Raw genomic sequence first — 25,000 nt, forward strand, 5'->3', positions numbered from 1 at the left:
CAGTTTTGTCATGTGACTGAGGGAGACGTAAAGGCCAGAGAGGAGCAGGGTTAGTGTAGCACAGGATCGACTTAACAATCCTCAAAGAATTAGGATGTACAGTAGGCTATACATTAGAAGGATACACGCTAGGCCGGACATTAGAAGGATATAGAAGGATACACGCTAGGCCGGACATTAAAAGGATACACGCTAGGCCGGACATTAGAAGGATATAGAAGGATACACGCTAGGCCGGACTTTAGAAGGATACACGCTAGGCCGGACTTTAGAAGGATACACGCTAGGCCGGACTTTAGAAGGATACACGCTAGGCCGGACTTTAGAAGGATACACGCTAGGCCGGACTTTAGAAGGATACACGCTAGGCCGGACATTAGAAGGATACACGCTAGGCCGGACTTTAGAAGGATACACGCTAGGCTGGACTTTAGAAGGATACACGCTAGGCCGGACATTAGAAGGATACACGATAGGCCGGACATTAGAAGGATATACGCTAGGCCGGACATTAGAAGGATACACGCTAGGCCGGACTTTAGAAGGATACACGCTAGGCCGGACATTAGAAGGATACACGCTACGCCGGACTTTAGAAGGATACACGCTAGGCTGGACTTTAGAAGGATACACGCTAGGCCGGACATTAGAAGGATACACGATAGACCGGACTTTAGAAGGATATACGCTAGGCCGGACTTTAGAAGGATACACGCTAGGCCGGACTTTAGAAGGATACACGCTAGGCCGGACATTAGAAGGATACACGCTAGGCCGGACTTTAGAAGGATGCACGCTAGGCCGGACATTAAAAGGATACACGCTAGGCCGGACATTAAAAGGATACACGCTAGGCCAGACATTGGTAGAGTAGGGTTGCGAAGGCAATGGTAACTGCATATTAGATCAACCGCCATACAAATGTTTATTTGCTGCCTGCTGCAGCGGAATATTATGTTAGAGGTTCTTATGTGCAAGACCCCAGGCCGCGTCCCAGCCCGTAGATATGGGGAGTCGGAAGGCCCTCACCTTGGAGACCGTTGCCGTTGGCGCTGGTGCAGGTGGGCGGGGGCGAGGCCTGGGGTCGCACCACGGGTGCGAAGGCGCTCTTCTGCTTGACGGCCGACACCATGTTTGCCGGCGAGAAGGAGAAGATGCCCGAGGAGCTGCTGCAGTTGGAGGGCAGGCTGGTGGAGGAGGCCATGGTGGGGCTGGAGGGGACGACTGAGGGGAGGAACAGGGGGAAGGGTTGGGAGGAGGAGAGCGTGTGGAGGGGTGAGAACATGCCTCATAGCCCTGCGGCGCGCGGACAGCACAGGAGAATGGGGCGTGGAGACTGGGGTCACTACACGCACCCAGGACAAAACCTTTGCGCCATCGCTGCATCAAGGAGCTGCTACACTCACGGTCATTGCGGATCATTCCTTGCAAAACGTTCGTTTGCTTTGTCGTGCGGTGATCAAAAGTTCTCCCTCCTAGTCTAACAGACGGCCCACGCTGGGGTCATTTTCTCCTTCAACGATTTTACAATCACTGCTGTGGTATTTCTGCCTGCCCCCGATATCTTGCTCTGCCTTTATTGTTGTTATTATCTTGTGCTTAAATCTTACGGCTCTTTCCCAAGCAAATTCTCTTGATGTCATAATCCATTTATGAAGCCCTAACTAATCAATTAATGAAAATTGGAGTCTACAAAGCCTGCCCTCTCTCATTGATTGAAAGTGTCTGTGCAGAGTCACTGAGCCTGTTAAAATACTTGTTAACATCTCAGAATCAAAGTACCGAAATTGAATTGCTTCTCCCCGCAATTAGTTTATTGATTTAATTAGGACTCTTTAATTTAGAAGTCGTGCTAGAAGATTGGTGTTATACGAATGGCTAGGCATTATGGACAGGGTGCGCTCCTGACACGGGAAAAGAAAAGCTTGCGCATTTATCTCTGTTCTTAAAGACACAGGAGAAGAGTGATGGCTGGGACTATTGTTTTATTACAGCTGTCTCTAACAGGCTCGAGTATATCACCATTAGCGCGTTATCGGTTGTTACACTCTGCAGTGTGAACGGCTTGCTTGTTAATGCCGAGCGGCAGAGCTGCACCCCCTTTGCGGGATGGACTGCAGTGGAAGAATAACAAAGCTTTCTATCACAAGCTTTCCCCAGCAATACTTTATAACCATAGCAACTGTGATGGTGATCGGTTATTTCGCTCGGAGGGCCGGAATGATGGAGATTCTGCCAGGAATGTGACATATGCGTGAATGGACCTAGATCCGGCGAAGCGCAGCAGGCCGGCGGAGGCCGAGCGGCCCGGGGCGGGCCGGGCCGGGGCGGAGGGGCGGGGTGGACTCACTGGCGTATGGGGAGTTGGCGGCCGAGCCGTTGAGGAAGTTGGGCGAGCCTCCCAGCGTGGTGATGCCGGTGCTGCCGTAGCCGTTCATGCTGGTGCTGACCGTGCTGTAGCTGCTCTGCTGGGGCGTGGAGCTGGGCACGTAGCCGTGAGGGGACACGCTGCTCGTGTTCCGACTGAAACCTGACACACACACACACACACACACACACGACATGGTATGAGCGAGACAGGGACGAGCCAGAGACAAAGGATAACAAGGAAAGTGATCATTGTCTCAGCCACAGTACGGAACGATGCAATTTTTTCCCCCTGTCCCACACGGGCAGAGAGTGACACCGGTAGACACGGGAGGGGCTTCCACGCACTGCGCGAGTGCAGCAGTAAATATAACCTCGGCCTCCCTGCGCCCTGCTGCTGTAGTTCCCTCCGTCAGCTCTGAGCTGGTCTCCATGCAGGCAAAAGCTGAAGTCTCCCAGGGTGTAACCACCTTCAAATCCCTCCTGTTACGGAGGTCCATGTTAGCACACGGCGAGTGTATGATCCCCACCCGCCACCCCTCCACTCAAAAATTCCCACAATGCTGTCAGTAAAAAGAGTGAGGCTGCAAAAAAACAACAAAAACCCCACATGGAAGCGTGGGGGGGGGGCAGATAAGCACTAGAATTATCCATCAGTGTATTAAACGCTGACATGAATGGAAGCAGCTTGAAGTTTTCGCTGCAGGAATCCCCGCTGTCGGCTACAAAGGCGGTGCACACCGCACCCCTGCTCCACCCTCCCCTGCATGTGCTTCCCTCTGATGCCTGACAGATTACCGCTGACTTGACACAAACCACTTGCTGTGACGGCAAGCCAGGGGGCTGCCGGAGAGAAGGGAACCGAAACGCGTGCGTCTGTCTATCCGCCACCGGCCGTGGAGAGTTCCAGTCTCCCTTTCTGGTTAGAGCTCTTTCTCTTGTCTCGCTGTTTTCAAGAGCGAATCGGCAGGCCGTGCCGGTCTGCTTGTTCCGGGTACCGCTCCTGCCGTGTGTCCCCTCACCCTGATTGGCCGCCTGCGTGGACTCGGAGACGTTGACAGCGAGCTGCCCGTGGAAGGAGTTGACGCCCATCATGCCGGTGTGCACGGAGCTGTTGGCCAGGCCGGGCAGCTGGTTGTGGGTGCGCGGGACGTTGTAAAGCGCCTCGGCGATGTCTGCCGCCCTCTTCAAGATGATCTCCTGTCACAGGCAACAACCGTCAAGCAGGAGACAAATCAGAAAGACCGACATCAAGGTGAATTCGCAAGGGGGCGCGGGACGTGCCGCAGAGCACGCAAAGCGGTAGCGGAAAGGGGGCCCGAATCGAACAAGAATTACAGCGTAAGACTTCTGAAGGATAAAGTACTTGGAAATAGGCAAAGGCTGCAGAGTGGACGCGAGGTTTCCAGCGTGAGCCTGCGTGATGTCATTAGCCCAGAGAGCAGGGACTGCATGGCAGATTGCCTGCTGTTCACAACAGAGAGGGAGTGAGAGGGCCAAAGAAATCTACGATTAATAGATTCATCAGAGATGCTCCCTATGCACCGAAAAGCTGTGTTTATCTGCCAGAGGATGCCGACTCAGGCACGGAAGCCCCATGAGCTCTCGGCGGGGGCTCGGCGTGCTTCACAGGGCATGCATCTCTCCCAATTTACCCTGATGGTGAATGACAAGCGCTGAGGATTTGTGGGAAGCGCTAGGCGCGTAGGGGAGAGGTTGCTGGGAGGCAGAAATGACCAGAGGCACGCCACCCTCCGCCCTCCATTCTCGCCTAAATAATTCAGCATCCCTTCACTCCCACTCAGCCTTGCAATCGATGACCTGGCTTACACCGGCGGCCCCTGCTACTCTGCAGTGAGAATGTCTCTCTGGCTCTCTCAGCCATCGACAGAGAACAGATGTGTGTGTGTGTGTGTGTGTGCGTGTGTGTGTGCGCACGTACATGAGTCGTTTTTCTCTTCTTTAAAATGTGAGATGACTGTTACCTCTCGACTGGGATCGAGAGACGGGACATGTGAACACACGATCACTTTCATCCCCCATCAGCCTTCGAGTCAGCAGGATTCGGGGAGCATCTCAAAAGTCGAGTTTATTTTCTTTTATGGTTGTCTTGTGCTGAATAGGTGGGAGGGTGTTTGTCAAAGAGTCTCCCTGAGAACATCTGTATCTCTCAGTCTCACCTGATTATTGTGTGGCATCCCGTACAGGGCTTCTACCAGATCTGCTGCTCTCTTCAAAATCACTTCCTGTCAGCAACAAACAAATGGGATACATTACAGTGATTAGGTGTTCGTACACCTTCTCGATTTATGCAGTGTGGTAAAACATTACAGCGAAGACTCTGTATGCTGTGCACATATCCGAGAGACGGACCCCAAGCAAAGAGACAGAGAGCATGATGAGAGGGTGTGGGTGTGATGCTCCGTTCGTCGAGCCGAACGTGAACAATACGTAAACCCTCAACTGCAAGCTCGGCTGCAGTCCTGCGTCATCCCCGCGCACACGCTAACGTCACGGTGGCCGTGTGTGTCTCGTCAGTGTCGTCCATTCGGCACGTGGCCAGAGCAGTCCTCATCCAACACGGATACGGCCTACTACATGTATAATACATGTATACGAACATGTACAGTAGAACGGATGAACGCCAGCTCGTCCAGGTAAACTAATGTTCTGTTGGCCGGGAGTGGATGGATGTGTACATATAACACTCTTTTCTTCCAGGTAATCGACTCCCACTAGAAACCTATTTATTACCATACCTTCCCACACATTAAACATTTATTTACTGTGTTCTTTACTCTCTGTATTCATTTTCTTTCTCTCCCTCTCCTTCTCTCTCTCTCTCTCTCTCTCTCCCCCTTTTCTGTCTTTCAACTCTTCTATTCTCTTCATCCCTCCCCCCCCCACCCCTCGTAGGCGAGGCAGACGCCCGGAGCTCCCGCGGAACCCTTTTTAAAAGTTAATGTGCCGGGGCCGAGGAAATGTGCTCATGGCGCGACAACCAGAAAATTGCTCTCACCCTCCGCGCGTAACCCTCGCTGCGAACAAGCCCCCGAGCATGTGTGCCCGCCCGCCAGCCGACATATTGCCTTTCAATCAGCGTCCCTCCGCAGACGGCCCCCGCCAGCCCGGCCCCGACGCACCACACAGGCGCGGTCATGACGAGGGGGTCAGCGAAGCAATAAAGATTTTTAGTGCGCTGTCCAAGGTGCTAAATTCACTCAATAATGGGAGCGCTGGCACTGCGTTAACCCCTCGTTAGGGGCGCTTGGCAGGGGGAGGCGCCCCTGCCTCGGTGCGCCAAGCCTGGCCCCGGTGATTGAGGGAGGAGCAGGGGGTCCGGGGAAGCCTAAAGTGCTGCTTTAGTATGGATGTGCGCCACCGCCACTCGCTCCTCTTTATGTTTCCGGAGCTCTCGGGTGGCCAGGCTTCCCGGGATGGGAGAGGAACATAAGGGATGGGAGGCATTAGCCCACGGCCGGCTCCCCCGCCACACTCTGGTTCCGTTATCCATCCCCGGCAATCCGCCCTTAGTTTCTCCCACATCTTGAATCAGCCCCACTCTTCTCAATGCTTTTCTCTTCCTTTTTGTCTGTTACTGGGCTGCGTCCCTCCACCTATCCGTCTTCCGTCATTACAATATGGGGGGGGGGGGGATGGGGTGTGAGGGGGGTGTTCTGTTGAGAGACCAAATCCAATAAGGAAGAGGCCAAAAGTTTGTCCAGATAAACAAATAAATGCTATTAGCGCCGGGGCCGTGTGTGGTGGCCCTGTGTCTGGAAGCAAAGCCCATTTCCTGGGCGAGCAGAAAGGCTTCCAGTAAGGGCTGAGCGTGGAGCCAGGAGCGGTAAACAGGAAAGAAACCTGATCCCAGATCTGCACGTCTGTCTATCAGTCAGAGCCATCATTAGCCCGACTCTGCCCTCCGTCCTGCTCCGTGCCGAACCCCGCCACGCCGGGCCGTGGCAGACCCCGGGCTGCAGCGGCTCGTGCCTGGGCTCCGCGCAGGTCGAAGGAGTCTGTGTCGCCTTTGTTCTCCACTGATGCATAAAGCTCTTTCCTACGGGCCTGTGCATACTGTACTCGCACGTATGAATGCGAATGAGCGCGGAGGGAAACGGCCCCCAGGCGTGACGTTTCCGTGATGCATGACCCGGGCCCGGCGCCGCACGGCCACCACGCACGTTAATGCACCCTGGACAGCAAATCCGTTCCTGTGTGTAAATTCTAATGGCTGGTAATATGATATATGTTCATTAGCGAAGAACTGCTGGGAAAAAAAGAAAAAGGACCAGGTCACATCTGGAATGTTAAGACAACCACGCCTGCACATGTACAAGGAAGCCCATAAAAACATGACAAATTTATTCCATTGCTTGTTCATTTGCAATTTTATCATCTCCTAATGTTCTATTAGAGAGGTAATACCAGCAGGGTCACTGCCGTCCCTCATGAAAGAAAAAAAAGAAAAAAAAAAAACCCGCGGACTGATGATGTCATACTTCCTGCCCTGCCCCTCTGACCTCGTGGACTGCGGGTGTAGTGGCAGCTCTGATTTCATTAACCCAGTGAATGTTTCTCTCTCACACACACACACTGGCACACACACACACACACACGTACTCACTGTGGCACGTGCATACACTCACAGGCATGTACATTTGGTACATACAGAAGAAATGAGTCTTGCACACTGTGTCACACCAGAACACTAGGAATACCTAATAACAATCCCATATAAGAAACCAAAAAAAACCCCTCTGCTTCCTCGACTGAGCTATACAGAAACATAAAATGCAAAAGGCATATATAAAATATTCAAAGAGATAGATCTGGATAGACAGATTTAAGTCTTTCTATCTATTGGCTCTGAGTTTATACGCTGGCATTGAACTGACCACACTGGTGTGTAATATCACCCCAGAGCGGCAGCCCATGTTGATGAACGTGACCTCTCATATACCGAGCATTTCCTTCCACTGACAGTGAACGCGTCTAACCACCTCCAATCTCCAGTTCCACGCTCACAGCCTGTTTGCTAGAGCTTAAAGATGGAAACGTACAACAGGAGTCGGTCGATAACAAAGACTTTTTTTCAGAAGGCCACGCTGAGATTTATTTCGGACTGAAATGGATTGAGGCTGCAACTGTGGTTCATTAGTGATGTGCAGGGTACAATCCAGTCATGTCACTTAGCACAGAAAGAAATCCCTCATATGGGAAATGTAGTAAAATGAGAGTTACCTGAAAATATCGTTTTTACATGTTGTTAATTTTAATTCTTTGCCACAGCTCTCAGATTTTAAAATCCCTCTATGTCCCTTCTCAAATGAAATTATATAAATGATTATGAAATTATGAACAGAATAAGGCACAAATGTAGCTACGGCTATAGATCATCAGCAACTACAATGGTGTTTGATATTGAATAGGTCCCTGTTAAAAATTAGTTCATACAATTATTAAGAAATAACAATATATAGCAAATAATACCTTTTGCGCGTAACTAGGTTATAGGAGATAACCTAATAAAGTTATCTCCTGTAAACAAAAAAAGTGCAAACAAAGAGGTCGCAAGATTCAAATGACACAAAACACAAAACTTTACACAAACCACTCCGCTTCTCTGTGTGGTATGGTGGGTCTTTGTTGGCCTGACCTGGTGAATGTCTTGTGAGGTTGAGCCAAAGGTCTGTTGTATGCAGATGGGCCCAGCTGACACGCTGTTAGTCCTGACTTTGGCAGACTTGAGTCTGTTCATCCTATTGAACGTATTACTCTGTGCGGAAATACCGTGCTTGTCTGAACAACAATCAAATATCCTTGAGGTCCTCTGCCCTCCTCTCCATAGCTTCCCCAAGTCTTCTATCCATCAATATCTATCCATCATAAATATCAGTCCCTCTGCTCTTTAACTAATGTGGCTCCCTTGCATAATTCATATTCAGCCTCTGTAGGCCTGAAAGGTTACTTTCTGAAAGTCAATAACAACCTGTCGGCCCGCAGATGGGGGGGGGGGGGGGGGGTTGTAGAACAGTGTCAGTTACAACTGTCTCAAGTGGGAGCTCGGCTGGGCTTTTCAGACCAGGAGTAGGACATCTGTACAGGTTAACAACTGGCTGAGTCCAGGGTGCCACATGGCTGCATATTCAGACCCGGCGCGGCGTTTGTTGCGGCTCTCCGGCGAAGCGTGAAGAGGGAGCTCCCCGATGACGAGGGCTGTTTCCCTGCCTGCCGAGATCCAATCCCTGGCCCTGTGGAGCTGGCCAAGGGGGATCAGGTGGATGTGAAGTGACAGGGAAAATGTGGGGAACAAACAGACTGAGGAGGGGGAAAGGGACCAAACAGAGGCGCGCCTCCGGATCCGCACGGAAACGCTTGCCGAACAATTTAGGGGGCTTTTTTTTTAAAATCTGCAAATGCACAGAGGCTCTAATTAAAAATCAAACTCACCCGTCTCATCAGAGCACTCTCGCTCTCCCTGTGTTGCTGAGTAAAAGAGAAATTCTACCTTTTCTGCCTCACCAAAATAAAAATGACTTGCTGCGATGTGACTTTCCAGGTGCCACGGGAAAGCGCAGCACCTAAGTCGTGTTGACTCCTTCCATTTTGGATGGCTTGGCTAACACGCGGGCAGGTTTGCCCGAGGATTGAGGGAGACAAGTTAGCTGGCCTTGTTCCATGCTTGCCCCTCACCTGTGATTGAGTCCAGCGGTTGAGAGAAGTGCCGTCAACAAACTGTTATTACCTCAATAAAGGGCAAAAATCGATAGTGCCGAAATGAGCAGCGGGGCCCAGCAGCCGACGCTGTTAATATCTGGCTGGGAGTGTTAGAGGGAGCAGAGGACAAACCGGGAGCGAGCGAGCGGATGCGAGAGAGAGGGAGAGAGAGAGAGGACTAAAACCTCCACTACTCACGGAAAATGAGGGTAAAATCCATCTGCACACATCAGCGCTGTCGCCACAATCTACAGGACATGTAGAGCCACGCAGAGAAATGATTTCTCATTTACCCCCCTCCCCCACCTGCTACCTAGTCCCCCTCCCTCAGTCTCCCTCTCTATTCTGGCTGATTCTTCCCCCTTGTGGTGACTCAATTACTGTTGGCCGGGCAATAATAAAGTGCGGGCGGCGGCAGCTTCGATCGCCTGACCCAGGAGAAGGCAGCTCCGGACAGCTGGCTTCACCATGATGAATCACCTGGATCCCTCGCTTTCTCTCTCTCTCTCTCTCTCTCTCTCTCTCTCTCTCTCTCTCTCACACACACACACCTATACTCTTAACAGCCTGTTAGGAGCCAGAAAGGAGCTAGGAGCGCCACGCGGCCGTTTCCGCCTGATGCACCCCCTTTCGCATCAACACAATTCACTTCTCTTCTGTTCCGCTCCATCCCTACACCAGACTGCGTCATCTGCACATACGACCAGACCAACACAAAAACCGCATCCTTTGGGACTTCCCCAACACCTGACTCTAGAGCGCTCTGACCGTTGTTGGTCGTTTTCTTTTTTCCCCCCTCGTCTGGTTCACGTGTGCGTGCTCTGCGTGCTGCTTGCGCTCTGCTGGCGGCACAGCCCTATTCATTATAGCTGCAGGCGAGGGAAACCCTTAAAAACATAGCACGCCGCTAAAAACATTCTCCGGGGAGAAGGCTGCGCGCGTTTCCTGATCCCCGTTCCCAAAACCAGTGGGAGCGATGCAATGGCTGACCCTGGCCGCGACTTCCTTAATGCGTTCGTATTCATCACCGGCCCAGTTAAATGAGCCCAGCCTGAGCCAAGGTTAAAACCACACACATCATATGTGAATATAACATGCCATGCTGCATGAAATTAACCAGGCCACTGTTAACGTGACAGATGGAATCTACGACTGCTTCTATTCCCAACACAATCAGAGAGCAAAGCAATGAATCTGGCATGTGAACAGGCAGCCATTAGCCTGCTTCCAAAGAACACTTGGCTTGAGAGAATACTTTAAAAGGAATACTTGAGAGTGTTATATGTGTTTTAACTTCATTCAGCTATGAGAATATTTTCCATCTTTCCCCTGAATCTATGTAGTATGAGTGGTGGGTGGTGATGTGGGTGATCACAGAGGGTTTTGGTAAGTAAGTGGGTCAGACAAGGGTGGGGGGGGGGGGGGGGGGTTAGTGGGGGCAGTCTACAGTGGAAGGTATGCAGACAATGTCCATGTGGTGAATTAGGGACAGAGATCAAACATCGTAGCCCTATTTAGCCACACTGACAGAGGCCTGTAGATCTGTCCTCTCCACACCAGCTGGGGAATGGCAAATGAGGGAGGGTGGGAGGCAGTGTGTGTGTGTGTGTGTGTGTGTGTGTGTGTGTGTGTGTGTGTGTGTGTGTGTGTGTGTAAGAGAGATAGAGAGAGAGGGAGGAAAGAATGGAGTGGTGTGGAGCAGGTTCAGAGTTTCATATAACTGTCCAAACTGACATCACCGTGGAACAGGTTATGATGCAATTTCCTGCAAAGTCTTCTGACACCAACACAAAGAACTTCCTGGATCGCAAGAAGTTAGTTAAATGGTACAGCTACAATTCTTCCTCTGACCTGGAAAAATGACTAATCCCTTCATCTAACACGCCGGAGTTCTACTTCTTCCATCTAATATATAATCCAGCCGCCTCCACGCTGCACATACAAGGCCCTGATAACAACGGTGACCAAACGCGAACAGAAAAGAGGTCGCATTCGCCAGCCGGTACTGTAGATGAGGTCCTGGCCCGAGTCACTGCGCAGTGACCTCTCGTTCTAATTGTTACAGGTGTGATGGGTAGAGCGGCTCATGGACAGTGAATAGCAATAGCGCGACTCTAATATGGGGAGGGACCCTAGCAGTGCGAGGTCATTCCTGGGTGGACTGCTAAAGAGAACAGGGCCAGGGAGCCATAATTACTCTTTTTTAGTCTATTAAGCGGTGCAGCATGCGTGGGGCTCTGGGGTATAGGACACGCAGCAACAAGATAAAGCAGTGTTTATTTATCCCTCCCAAAGGATTTATTTACACAGGCTGCTCCTCCTTAAGCAGCCCGGGCTCCAAGGAGGAAGTAAACACCCGAGCAGCTCTATAACTGGGTCTCACTCCAACAATAGGAAAAGAGAGAGAGAGAGAGAGAGAGAGAGAGAGAGAGAGAACAGAGCTCAGGGGGCCAAGCTTTTTCTTGCACTTCTGCATGCTACCACTCAATTAGGGAAGCGATAAACAGGGTTGTTTGGACATGTATTGTATTGTACGGATGATGGCCATGTAGGCCTTGTGCAGTGGTCTTGACGACAGAATGCGTGTTGAGTGTTGAGTGAGAAAGGTGTGGATTAGTGCTGTGCAATGTAGCAGGAAGCTGAAATCAATAGGGAAGAGGATACTGTGCACAGAGAGGCAGCACATATGCAGCCAGCCGTATGAACTCACACTGACCTTTGGTAGGCGCTCTGGGTCGCCAGGGTGTCGGGGGATGACCTTCTGTAACCGCTGGAAGCCGTAGTCAATGGTGGGTTCGTTCAGTGCTAGGGACAGGAGACAAAAGACAGTGTTACCGAAGAATGCCCCGCCACGTTGATGCAAAATCAGGAGTCCGAGAGAAAGAGCCTGACACCCCTGTGCTTTCCCTTCCGTACGACAAAGTTTCACACCCCAACACCTCCTCGCCTCCTCCCTGTTGTCGGTCACTCCGCTCCCGCTCCTTTGCTGAGGAGAACCCGGCCCTCCTCCCAAGCCCCGGAGCGCCTCCCTTCCGTATTTTAACATTCGCTCCGCAAACCGAAAGCCTACGTGCCCTCGCTGATGTCTTCAATGCAATGCTGACCGTACCCGAAACGATATGTGCTGTTTGGAGGCTTCGTGTGCCTGGGGATGAGAATGTGTGGCCAGAGAAACTCGAGAGAAACGCAAATACAGCGTTGGTGGGGAAATGCTCCCCGGCAGGCGAGGAGAGACACGTTACATGCATGTACTCGGAGTGGCCTTGCTGGACGTGGAGCGGGGCGTTGCGAATAAGACCTGGAGAGGGTGTGTCTTCTAACAGCCTGTTCCTGCTCTCTTCCAGCAAGCTCACCGACAGCAACCTCGAGCAGTTAGTGGCCTTCACAAACAACAGCTCTCTGCGCTAGAAAAAAAAGTCAGCTTAAAGAAACGTGCCTGGCTCTTTAGACACTTGGACGAGGACAAGGAACGGCAGCTAAGGCTCTTCGCCTTGCAGTTGTTAGAGGGTTTTGACGAAAGAACGTGTTGCTATAAAGCTGACTTGAGAGTGAACTGACTGTAATTTGTCACCATAGCACAAGTTGTTTCTGTAAGTTGTTTCTGCAGCTGCTTAAAAACAAAAAAAAAGTCTCACCAGATTTAACAAACTAGAGACTGTGGAATCTCACCGGAATGATTTGCAAGGCGCTGTTCTGCGAGAACATTGACTACACTCAGAGACAGCATTCATGGAAAAGCTACATTTCAAATATCAAATACATGCGAGAGCACCACTGGCAAGAAATAACAACTTCTTCACAGTTTGGCAATCCACTTGGCAAGGTGGCCATGTTGAGAAGACTACGTCATGTGAAAACCACATGAATGAGGACTTTCTGAATGAGTCATGTCCTCAAAAACATCTAAAAGTAAATGAAGCTGGCAGGACCCCCCTAACCCCCCACGCTGCCTTAATACATAAGCACGCCTCATCAGCCGAACAAATGTACAGCTCGTGAGCAAATAATTCCATTAACGTTTTCACTTCTGTAGAGGCGGAGCTGCAGAGGAGCCGAGGACGCGGCCGTGGGATAATATTGAGAAAGGAACCCGATCCGTGCGATCGGGGCCAAACATCCCGGACCCCACGGTGCTTCGGCACGCTGTTTTCCTAGCCTCCTCAGGCTGAGTGGGGGACAGTGAGCCTTTCTACCACGCCCCCACCCCATCCTCACAGCCCAGGGTTTGTTTGTGTGTTTGCCCGTTGCGGTGCTAACGTCTCACCCCCAGGGTCGCACTGGCACAGATCTCCACTGTGCTTTCTTACGGAGAGGGAGAAACAGAGAGAGAATCCACCGAAAGAGGAACAATATAGTAGTTAAACGAGAAAGAACTAATTAACAAAAGACTATAAAAAGTTTTTGAAGGCATATCATTATTAAAGGCATTAATACTGTATGTTTCAATTATATATTAATTCATACTAAATTCTTGAGTTATAGATAATTAAGTGATGATGGCATTCCTAACACGGGGACTCAGACCTAGTGTTTTCTGGGTAGCCCAGACAAATAAAAATCAGTGAAAAGAATGACTGCACCTCTCTCTCTCTCTCTCTCTCTCTCTCTCTCTCTCTCTGTCTTCACACTGCAGGGCTTTGATTTAGACTGATGAATGTCTTACATGGCAGCTTTAGCGCTTTTTTTCCTCAGTCTGGACACACGGTGATCAACATTTAACGGAGGCCGTTAGAGGACCCGTGTGAATATTGTTGGGGTGTAAAGCTGTGAGGCCTCACAAAATGTATGTTACCCAGTCAGGAGGAAGTGGCTGACTGGGATTCAACATTAATATTCAAACAGAAAAAAACAAAATGGGATTTAGGTAGCTGAGCAAAGGCTGTAGCCTTGAGCACCACACTTGTTGTTTGCTAAGTGTTCTATCTCTTTCTCTCTCTCTTTCTCTCTCTCTCTTTCTCTCTTTTCATTCTGGCCTGGGGCACCGAGTCTTGCACACAACAGAAGATGGCGTGAAAAGCAGCACTCGAGAAGCAGAGTCTCGTAGCCTGCAGTTAATATTCCGGTGAAGCTGGGCGCGAGACACAGGGAACGTGGAGGAGCCGGGCTGCGTCTCCGACAGCCTCCCTTCTGTTTGCCCCGTAGGCCGCAGACCGAACGTTTCCTGAAGGGGCCGACCAAGCTCCCCTCAGCTCCGCAGCTGAGAGGACAGACTGTGGGCAGCCTCTTCACCCAGTGGAGCAGAGTCAGATGGCCCAGGTGGAACCAGGCCCCCGGAGCTCCCTGCACGCAGCGTGTGCCCAGCTTGGCTCTCCTCTGTTGGGCATCACGGGCAGGCACGAGGGAGGTTGCCTGCCGATCAATGCTCCTCGTGACTGAGCAGGAAGGCCTCCGAGAGGCAGGTGGAGCTCGCGCGAGTAAAAGTGGGCGAACAACGCTCGACCCAACAAGCTGCATCGAGCGTTCCGTCTGCGGTAGCTTCGCCCCCACAGAGATGTGGCTAATCAGATTAGGCTTGGAAATGAGCTCTGCAGGAAGAGTGTTCTCCAGTGGCATGGCTGGAGACCCCTGACCCGGACCCAAGCTGACACTTCGGAAGTTTCTGGGGCACCCGTCGGGGGCCAAGGCCATGCCCACGGGGTTCGGCGAGACGTGTTCCCTTCGCGGGGGCGCGGCCGGTGCACGGCTAACAGCGTCCGGCGGGCCCGGAGCTGACGAACTGCAGATGTGAGCCCGTGCACTGATTGGGCCCCGGCGGCCAGAGAGAGGGGCGGGCCCACGGCCGCCCGGCCGGGCCCATGATTGACCCGGTGTTTGCTTAAGGAGCCAGAACAAAAACTGTTAAAACAATCCTGGTCCGTGATGGAGAGCAGAGCGCGGCTATCGTCCAGGGAAAGAACAACAAAAACAGCCTGACGTGACAGAATGATGCAAAGCTACCCCGGGGCTCACAATACATCATATCTAAATAGGCTTCCTGTAATCAGGCCTGCTGGAGGGTCGAGGCGGGAGGGCCGGGGGATCAGAGTGCAGCGCAGCCCGGCTGGGTCAGGCAGAGCACGGGAGTTTGTGTATGGGAGCTTGTCCTCGCGGCACAGATGTACAGAGCTGGGTGAAGTGAGAGAGAGGCTGGATGAATGGCTGGCTTGTGTTTAGGAGGGGGCCCAAGGCTCCTGCGTGGAATATTGGGTTAGGAAGAGGCATGAAGCTTTAGAATAGAGAAAGGAATGTAGCTGGTTTTAGGACAGAAGCCCGCACCCTTTTCCTGGAGATCTCCTGACAATGAAACACACACTGGATCAATAGACTTTACCTCCACTACCCCAGTCTGCTTCGCAACTGGCCGGACTGGCTAACTCCGCACGGTGGCAGCTCTAGGAGCTGGTTACTGTATCGCATGGCCCTTATCTGCGGCTGTAGCCTCGCAAACGCGTTTCGCACGCATTAAAACCAGCCTTGCTAGCCTTGCGTCTGCGGAGGTTCGCGTCTCCGGAGATAGAATGGATAATGAAGTGGGAGCTGACGCAGAGTGTGTGAGGCCCCTGCGCCGAGTGTATAGATCTCCTCGCCGAGCGGTACAGTGCCGGCGTAATGAGGCAGGGCAGCAGCGACTGAGGAGGCGCTGCGTTAATGTGCTGATATAGAGATGGATGGTGGAGATCTCCGGCTAAACTGTACTCTGCTGCCCTCCCAGACATCTGCACATGTTTACTCTCCCTCATTGCTATTGATTTCCACATTCTGTACAATCTCCTCACCAGCCAGGCAGATAATGCAATCTTACTGAGAGGAGGAGAAAGAGACTACGGGGGGGGGGGGGGGGGGGGGGGGGTTTAGAGGAAGAGAGAGAGAGAGAGAGAGAGAGAGAGAGAGGTGAGTACAGGGTGAGAATAGATTGTAACTTAAAACAAAGAGGAAAAACACCACGTTCTTTATTTCACTGTGTACTTTCTCACCAAGCAGAAGAGATGATATCAGCACTTCAGAGATGGAGTCAGTACCATTCCGCTAAGGGTCAGAAATGTTCGCAGCGCCAAGCAGTGACAACAGGAGATAATATTTATGCTACCCAAACAAAGCCGGCAGCCCGGCAGGCCACGCCGCGCAAAGCCAAACAGTACTCCCAAACCCAGCGGCGTCTCGGAGCCGGGTCCCTCGGGTCCGGGCCCTCCGGGTCCCTCCAGCAGGGGAACGGTGAAGCTCAGGCAGCACGGCAAGACCGCGGAACGCCCTCCCGGCCGCCCGTGTCCCCGTTTACCTTTGCGCGTTCATGTCTGAGGAACCCGAGACGCACGGCCCTCTGGGCGGGCCGAACGGATCGCACGCCGGAATAACCGACGCCGATATTGGATGTTTGCCAGCGCATATGGAAGACTCGCTTTTGTCGGATCGTGCCGAGAGTATCACTCTCCCTTCTCCGGTTCCTCTCGTCAGAGCAGGGATAATAAGGTTATGTGTGATGTCATAAGTAATAACTCTAACGCTGAAACCAAATATACTGAATCAATATAGAAAAGAATATCTTGAGTGTGCTGTGCCATCTCATTATGTTTACACGATATAATCAATATAAGCAAATATAGAGGCGCTGCTTACTGTGGTGGGTGCCTCAATGATCTTCAAATTGAATTTTCTGCCACCTGACCTGACAGAGTGGCAAGGCACAAAAATGCTCCCCCGGACCGAAGCTACCGACATATTAACAGTCCAGGCCTGCTGCTTTTTCAGAAGATGGAATTAGAACCAGTAAAACACATCAACGATAAATAAATAAATGAGCAACAAGCCCTCCTTGAAGGATTCCGTGCAATCACACAGATCAATGCTCATTGAAATTTCATGAAGGCAGAACCAGATCGCTTCATATTTCACAATAATAACTAGAGCCCTGCAGGGGTAGATGGGGGGGGGGCAGAGGAGAAGAGAATGCTCCGAACAGGGCCAGGGCCGTTGGCTACAGCGCCAAACCTCGCTCGTCCGACCTTATGCAGCCTACCGCGCCGAGTCATATGACCATGCTTAGACCTGCAGTGCTCAAGCTGGATCCTAGTCTGACAGAGAAGAGAGGCATGCTGGGTAATTGGTCTTTAGCGAAACCTTTTAACAGGCACTTGTGGGGTTTGTACAGAGCTGTTAATGTCAGGGTGGTAATGTTCAGTACATGTTAGGGAATGGCAAATGTATTCTCTCTCTCTCTCTCTCTCTCTCTCTCTGGCTTTCTCTTGATCCCTCTCTTTCTCTCTCACTCTCTCTCTCTCTTTTGCTCTGCATTCTCTCTTTTCCCCAGAGCTCTCTCTCACTCAGGTGTGATCTCATATGCTGTGGATGGGAATCGATAAGTTCAGTGGCAGGGTGTTCGATGACTGCCTGAATTATTGCTTCATTTTTCTCCCTATATAGATGAGGCCTGTTTTTCCTCAGCCCTCCCCACACTGGGATCAATATCTTACAATCCCATTTTTATCCATTTTTCCATAAACTCAGTGATTGCGTTTATTTGGAAAATCCGACAAGCTAAATAAGGCATGGCTTTAAGAACGTGAGGAAACCGTATAGGTGGAACTTGTAGCTGTAGAACGGATGACTTGTTTTCCGAGCTCCGGAGTGCTGGCTGGTGAGAAGCAAAGACATTTGTGCAAAATGGCCCTCTGAAGACTTCACACTGCTCAGCAAACCAATATCACTATATCTTTACGGTGACAATTTTCACATGTCAAGGATTAGCAGTTTAACTAGAATAGTTATTATTGATCAAGTGGTGTGACACCATTTGTCAATAGAATTAAACATTCTCATTATCAAAATTGAACAATTGCCTGACACATTAGAAAAAAATATGGTTAAACGGGCTGGAAAAATGTCCCCTGTCAAATCAGTGAAATGTCTGCTGTCAAATCAGTGAAATGTCCCCTGTCAAATCGATGAAATGATTAGGAACACTTCAGTTATGGTTAGTTAAATCGTCCTCTTTAAGCACTCTTTAAACATGAAGCTTAAAAGGTGGGAAATATTTTTTTTCTTGGCAGCCGTGGCACGCCCACATGAGACCCTGCATGTTTAATTGTCTCTTCAATAAAACCGGAAAGGAATAGACATTTAAATCTAAGGACGAGACATTTAAACTTCGCAACTGTTCCGGTCGCCACGTTCGGTCAGCTCCTTTTCACTCTGGGTCGGAACGCCGGGCTCTTCCATACTTCAGGTGACTAATGCGCGCTGTAGACGTGATCACTCCTCTTCCCCCCAGTGTATCCAGCGGCACCCTTTTTAATACTGGGCCTGATGGGTGTAGTTCAGCCCAATGGCCTGCATACCGAGCAGGGACAGATTGCCTGCTGAACCTCCCGAGCGATTCATCAGCACCTCCAATCTGTGGTGCCACAGGCTGGAGCCGAGCACCAGAGCTCCAGCGCTGAGCGTTACAGCCCGCCTTACCACCACGGGGAAACGGATGGAGAGAGCCTTTCTGACAAACGACATGAGCGTGGCAACCGCGTGTGGAGGCGATACGCAACCAAACATGGAAATGCATTTATTGCAGATGGAGAAGGAAAAGAGGGAGAGAGAGAGAGAGAGAGAGAGAGAGAGAGAGAGAGAGAGACAGAGGTGGAGAGAGAGAGCGCAAGAGGGAGAGAGAAAGGGAGCTAGAGAGAGAGAGAGAGAGAGAGGGAGGGAGATGACTCAGTCCTCTTATCTGCAGAGTGCCATGCTGAACGGGTAATGTCCCAAGCGGTGAGAGCTTTATTGTTACTGATGATAAATATAATTGCTCCAAGCCTTTGGATGTTGAATTGCAGGGAGGGATGTGTGAGAACTCCCTGTACCATCCCTTTGAGTGCAGCATTCCTCTCGGAGAAGTCCTGCACTCGGACATCAGCAGCGGCGCCCCGAACCTCCGGCCCAAAATCAGAAAAGAACGGGGCAGGGGGCCAAACCGGAGGGTCAATTATCCCTGTGCATGAAAAATCTCATATTCACCATAGGCTGCCAAGAATCTGAGACCCTGGAAATGACATCATCCATTATCCGGCAGGCTTTGGAGGAATCCATTAACTGAGCGGTCTCCGGGTTCGCAAGCAGAGAGCAGCGGGTACCAAAACGTCGCCGCATCACTGCCAGCTCCAAGCTGTCGGACGCCATTGTCAGTCGCAGAATTTACGGCTACGTTCGTTTGATACGGGTACAGAGCCCAACCCGTTCACGGTTCGGTTCCTGTCCAAAAGCGGACGGATATCGGACACGGTGGGAGTGGCTAGCAGCCTGCCACGCAACTCTGCTCCACTTCTCCAGGTATGGCCCCACGTTTCCGCGTAGCTGTGGGGCGCTGGAGTGTGGTGGCAACGGTGGGCCATTGATTTAATTAGGTCTCCATTTCCTCTGCCTGACAGAAGTTGATTAGAGGCGCCAGATGCCCCGTGTGTAATTCCGCTGCCAGCTGCCACAAAGCTCTGCCAATCCTCTATGATTAGTACCCACTGGCAACTGGGCACGGCCCAGGCGCCAACTGGAGCCACGGGGAGAGGGGATCAGCAGGACAACGTCCCCAGGTGCCGTGCCGCTGTCCAGGGGGCAGCTGGGATGCAGGGACAGGAGGGAGAGGATGCCCGGGACCGAGCTGAGCGCTTCCCTGGCTGGGCTGTAGACATGGTTCAGCCCAGGACGGCCTGTGCTGTGGCACCGCTCTGCTCTCACTAGTGGCGTTAAACCCAGTCGTTGCACTATTTTAACAGGTCACGGACCCGCTTATAATGCTCACGATTCTTCATCGGGCTTCTGGCGAAAAGGGGAGGCACCTCAGGGAAAACACAAATAAGAAGGGCGGGGGGGTTTGACCATCTGCCCTCTGTTTCAGAGGTGTGTGTTTTGTGTGAGTGGATTGCGAAATCCTTCCCTGCGTGGCCATGTGCTCAGTGAATGGGGCCTTGAAGAGAGGCAGGCACCAGTGCCATAAACCCAATGAGGGCTCTCATTCACACACATGAATGCATAGATACAGTGAGGGACACATGCCGAGAAGACAATGCCCACAGCTGAGTACCCTTTAAAGGTATCGACTACGATGCTTGTTCATAAGCGCTAAGGCGGAATCTGGATCTTCCAGTTACATTTCAACTACTCATCTCCCGCCTAAACAAAAGGTGCACAGGTGCTCCTCTCCCACGCACTCATCTTAACACAAGTTCCCTATGCATACTTCTTCCTTTCTAACCAGTCCAATGTCATTATTAAAACTCTTTTTTTAATTTAACAATTGAATGAATCGCATCTTGTTAGCATACCGACGCATGACCGAATACTGTGAACTACAAAGTCACACAGTGTTCACGTGGTCAGACCTTCCTCTTGTAGATTAGTCCCACGCTTCCCTGTGCGCACCAGGAAGTCCCTGCCGATCGGCCAGGAAACAAGCGGAGGCTGGGGAAGCGTCGGCCTCAGCCCGCGCCGGATGAGCACCTGGGGAGGAGGAAACCGCTCTGGCGAGCGTCGGTATGGAGCTCCACTTCCTACCTGTGTAGATGAACCGGCCGGGCGTGCCTTTGCAGAACTGCTTGGACTTGTAGGACAGGGTCACCTCCACCACCCCGGGGATATGCCTGGGTGGGGTCTGCACCCGGATGGCGTGAGGGGTGATGAGCTGCAAGAAAGAACGAAAGAATGAAAGGGACGAACAGAGGGATGACAAGAAGCCCACTATTATGAAACAGCAGCCCCCTTACCAACAAGATGTATAATGGAGCTGTACAAGTAGTCATATATTATTAAACACCAAAATTTTAAGCTTGGTAATTACCTAATAATGCATAACTTTTAAAGCTGTATAATACATGGCGGTATTCCTGGGCCATCATTTTAAGAGCACCTAGTTACTACAGCGAACAAGTGCTCTAATGAACCAGTGGAGTTTGAGCTGTGTGTTTGAGCATGTGGCTGTTCAGTTCACTGCTTTGTTAGCAGTGTGGAAATCAAATTACAAACCATCTTGCAGGAGCAAATGTCACAAAGCAGACAGTGCAGCCACAGGAAAATTGGTTGAAATAAATCATCACGATCACGATAGTATTAAAGATGGTCAAATATTCATTTTAGTCATTATTGCGCCACCCTAAGTTTGAACATTTAGACTGATTGGACGCAAGAGAAATATTGAGAAAATTCCGTTCAGTACTTATAGGCAATATGAAAACATGGTTATGAAGTTTAATAAGCACAACTGCCAGTGTAAAGCCTGGGAAGAGAAGCAGCAGTGGTGGACGAGTGAGTGTGTGAGGTAACCGGCCACTAAATCGGCTCATTAATCACATGTGCACAGGAGAGCTGGAGAGGAAATGGCCTTCTCACCTTTTATTGGGGCACTCTGATACGTGGACCGCTCTGCGTGGGTGAGCGTGTCCGGGCCACATTCATTTTCTCACTCTCACTTCTCACTCCTCAAAGTGGGATTTTTTTTTTTCTCCCTGCAGACGCTGCTCTATGGAGCAGGCGAGTTAGCCAGACAGAGGTGAGGCATCTGGGAACACTGCTGAAGTCGGAGTTGACGTGACATTTTCAGTAGAGTCAAGACGGAACGTCCGGCGAGCCCTGGCTTGTGATGCCGCATATGTCAGAATGTAGGCTGTGTGATAACGGAGATGCCGGACTGAAACACTGTGTTTGCCGTGTAACCGTGTCCCGGCAGCCTCGTCGTGGGACCAGGTCGCGGCGGCTCCGCGTGGCGGTGGCGAGCGCTCTATTTCGCCCGCCGCTGTTAAATCCGAACGCGGCAAGCACTACGAAATCGCCGGCGGGAGTGTGACAGTGGCAGTGGTGCTTTGCCTGGATCTAAAACCACCCTGTTACTGCACACTTAGCCAGGCCCCGCGCTGCCTCTCTGATAAACGCACCGCTGCCTGTAGGGTTTCGTTTTACCGTCATCTAGTGGTTCCCACCAGGAGCGGAGGTGCAACTCAACTCCGAGAGGGAAAGTGAAACAACAGCGTGTACTACATCAGGCACTGACTAGATATGCTAACCATGTGGAGGTATTTGGTCTTGATCTTAAAGCTTATTTGACCTGATGTAAGAGAATATACCATCTGGAATTTCATCCTCTTGAGCTGATTACTTGCCTGTAACGATGTATGGACGCTTAGTCAACGCACGAGGGCCTGCTCCCATAGCGCTGCAGCTACATGGCGATTGGCATGTGTGTCTTGACAGCAGAACTCACCTCGCTCCAGACAAGCATGGTGCCGAAAATGACCTGCAGCCCGTCAAAAAAGTTGTCTCCGATGATGATAACGGTAGCGCCGCCGGTGGTCCAGCCCTCACTGGGACTGATGGCCTTAATGCAGGGAGTGGCTGAGAGAGAGAGAGAGAGAGAGAGAGAGAGAGAGAGAGAGAGAGAGAGAGAGATTAGGCTTACACTCAAAAAGACTTGGTTACCATCAAAGAATAACACTTATGAAGACAGCAAACAAGGAAAGATGTGTGAAGATCTCGAATACTTGGACCTGACGTACCATGGTGTAACATGGAATAAATAACATCTGCCTTGACTACCCCATACTTGAGTACTTAAATTACGCAGTGCCTTAATTCCAAGTAATAAATTCACCTATTACATAATGGCCAAATTTCATGAGGTACATCCACATGTTACGTTTGCGAGAAGCATACCAAAAGACAAAGCAATTGACACATCTTTCCTTGATTACAGCAAACAGATTTATGGGAGTCATTCGGAAATGGAGGCTTCACTGCACCCTAATGACAACTGACAGAATGATTAAGGGAGTCACATGTGATTACGCCGAGGCCGATGCTTCGGGAGGGACCTTGCGTGCTTCCTGATGCCGGTGTGGGAGTGAGAGATGGCCTGCACTCACCAACCATCAATCTCAATCTGCACTACACGGAGCCCCGGCCGGCTGCCGCGACCCGCTGTCTTACACGGGGGCCGGCATGTCTGCCCGCGCTTCATCACTCCGGCGGGCGGCGGCGTGCCAAGGGCAAGCTGCTGGCCCCCTCCCATACCCTCGCCGCCCCCGCCGGCCAAACCGCGAGCGCTCGGGTGAATTTCATATGATGGTGGTGTGGAGAGAGAGAGAGAGAAAAATAGAGGAGGAAGGAGCGAAGAGAGAGAGAGAGAAAGCGGCTGTCAACACGCGCACGCACGCGGCACTGCACCTTATGAAGGGCGTCATTTCCTCTCAGCTTTTCTCGCTGGCTTGGGGATAACGAACAGAGTCTAAGAGTCTGAAGGAGAAAGATCAGTCTGCCTCCTCTCACTCACTGACAGTGATCACCTCACCGTAACTACCCCTGACCCCTCTAACAGCCCCCCCATCCTCCCTCCTCGGCCCCCTCCCACCCTGGTCCCCCGAGGGCAGCGACGGGCGGGGAATGCTAATTCGGGTGATTATACACGCACCTTTATTAAATATTACCCCGACCCTCAGCGTGTGAGCGTGCGGTGCGCGGCAGGCAGGGCTGCTTGTTTTACGACACTCGTGTAAATGTCATGGGCGCTGGCGCTCGGCGCTCCGGAGGAGACATTGCGAGTCCTTACAGGAGTCGATCAAAAGGCCAGGCGCCACGGGACGCGCTGGGAAAACAGCGGCCAGCCATCAAAATTCAACACCTTAATGAGGCGCGATTTCATTTCGCCCGCGTTGAACTTTGGCTCGGGAGCCCGGCGTGCCGCGTCTCGCCGACGGCGCTTTATCCGACTAATTACCACTGTCTCCCCCTTCGGCACGAGGGAAAGGGGGATGGAGGGGAGGCGAGAGAGAGGAAGGCCCGTGTCGGGCGGCTTGGCCCAGCTCTCCGTCGGGCGGGTAGCGCGACGCGGCGGAACGCCCCGGTGTTGAATTAACACCTGCGGTTAACGAGCGGAGGAGATTCCAGCCTGTGGGTGGCCCGGGCAAGCCGGGTCCCCCTCAGCTCCCCTATAATCCCCTCAGCGTTAGCTGTGCGCTCCGGGGGAAAGGCTGCAGGTGGGAAACACCTCCGGCCGGGAGGGAGAGAGGCTGAGCGAGGCTGGGCGGGCAAGCCCGCGGCCAGCAGGCAGAAGCGGCTCCATGCTGTGGAGAAACCCAGGAATGAAGACGTAACAGGATGGGCTCACAGTACTGTGAAAACACCATCCAGCTCTGATGGGTAGCGGTGTGTGTGTGTGTGTGTGTGTGTGTGTGTGTGTGTGTGTGTGTGTGTGTGTGTGTGTGTCACACTGGCAATGCCCTGGGAAGAAGTTTGCTAAGGCAACAGAAATCTTGATTAACGAGAGTAGGAAGACTGCAAGAAATTTTTTCTCCTGCGTTAGTTATCAGGACAGCAAACTGCCTCCTCTGGCCGTTTTTAAAGAATCTCCCTTCAGGTCTGATGTTATTTAACAATGTGTGGACAGTCTGTGGAATCACAAGTACAGAAAAGATCAAAAATCAGTACTGAATAAGGCACAAGACTAACGCACGGAGGAACGGTCGGCAGAGGAACAATATCAAATGAAGAAAGAATAATCTTCTCCACCTAAACTGTCTTTTTTAGGATTCTGTGTTAGTTCTCTGATGTCCGGCGCGTTACCTCATCCATGTGGCCTTCTGCATTTTAGATTAAGAAGGGCGGATCTGAAACACAGTTGCACACAGGCTAAACCTTCGCCTCAAAGACCTTCCGTATGCCATGCACGTGATGCAGTGATTTGTGGAAATGGTGTCATCTAGTCTGCGTTTCGCAGCCTTTTTACTGCCCGCGTCACTCTTTCACGGCGTACGCGCGCGGGGTTCCTTGTAGGGTCGTCACAACGCCGTTTACTAATGCGATCTGGCAGCGGCGCTAAACCAGGAGAGATGGAGAAGTGCGGCGCAGCAATCTGCGATGGTAATCTTGCGCCCGGGACGACTCTTTTGCGGGGCGCTGAAATTGTGCATGGATTAAC

The 25,000-nt window shown here is 51.5% G+C and overlaps 1 protein-coding gene across 5 annotated transcripts in view; it reads right to left on the bottom strand.

The window, feature by feature from the left end:
• Nucleotides 1–25,000, bottom strand: part of ebf1a (EBF transcription factor 1a) — a 105,101-nt gene that overhangs the window by 7,315 nt on the left and 72,786 nt on the right. For all 5 annotated transcript variants that reach the window (XR_014117467.1, XM_081698682.1, XM_035532294.2 and 2 more), the window contains exons 9-15: nt 22,292–22,422; nt 20,593–20,719; nt 11,804–11,892; nt 4,548–4,613; nt 3,390–3,567; nt 2,351–2,530; nt 1,030–1,224 (exon numbers count right to left, since the gene is read on the bottom strand). Coding sequence is in view for 4 of the 5 variants with exons in the window: in XM_081698682.1 (XP_081554808.1) it covers nt 1,030–1,224; nt 2,351–2,530; nt 3,390–3,567; nt 4,548–4,613; nt 11,804–11,892; nt 20,593–20,719; nt 22,292–22,422 (966 nt within the window). In the remaining variant the exon portion in view is untranslated. The remainder of the gene's footprint in view (nt 1–1,029; nt 1,225–2,350; nt 2,531–3,389; nt 3,568–4,547; nt 4,614–11,803; nt 11,893–20,592; nt 20,720–22,291; nt 22,423–25,000) is intronic.

This window comes from Electrophorus electricus, chromosome 16 (genome assembly GCF_041902795.1).
Source record: "Electrophorus electricus isolate QZ-2024a chromosome 16, ASM4190279v1, whole genome shotgun sequence".
NCBI classification, from domain to species: domain Eukaryota; kingdom Metazoa; phylum Chordata; class Actinopteri; order Gymnotiformes; family Gymnotidae; genus Electrophorus; species Electrophorus electricus.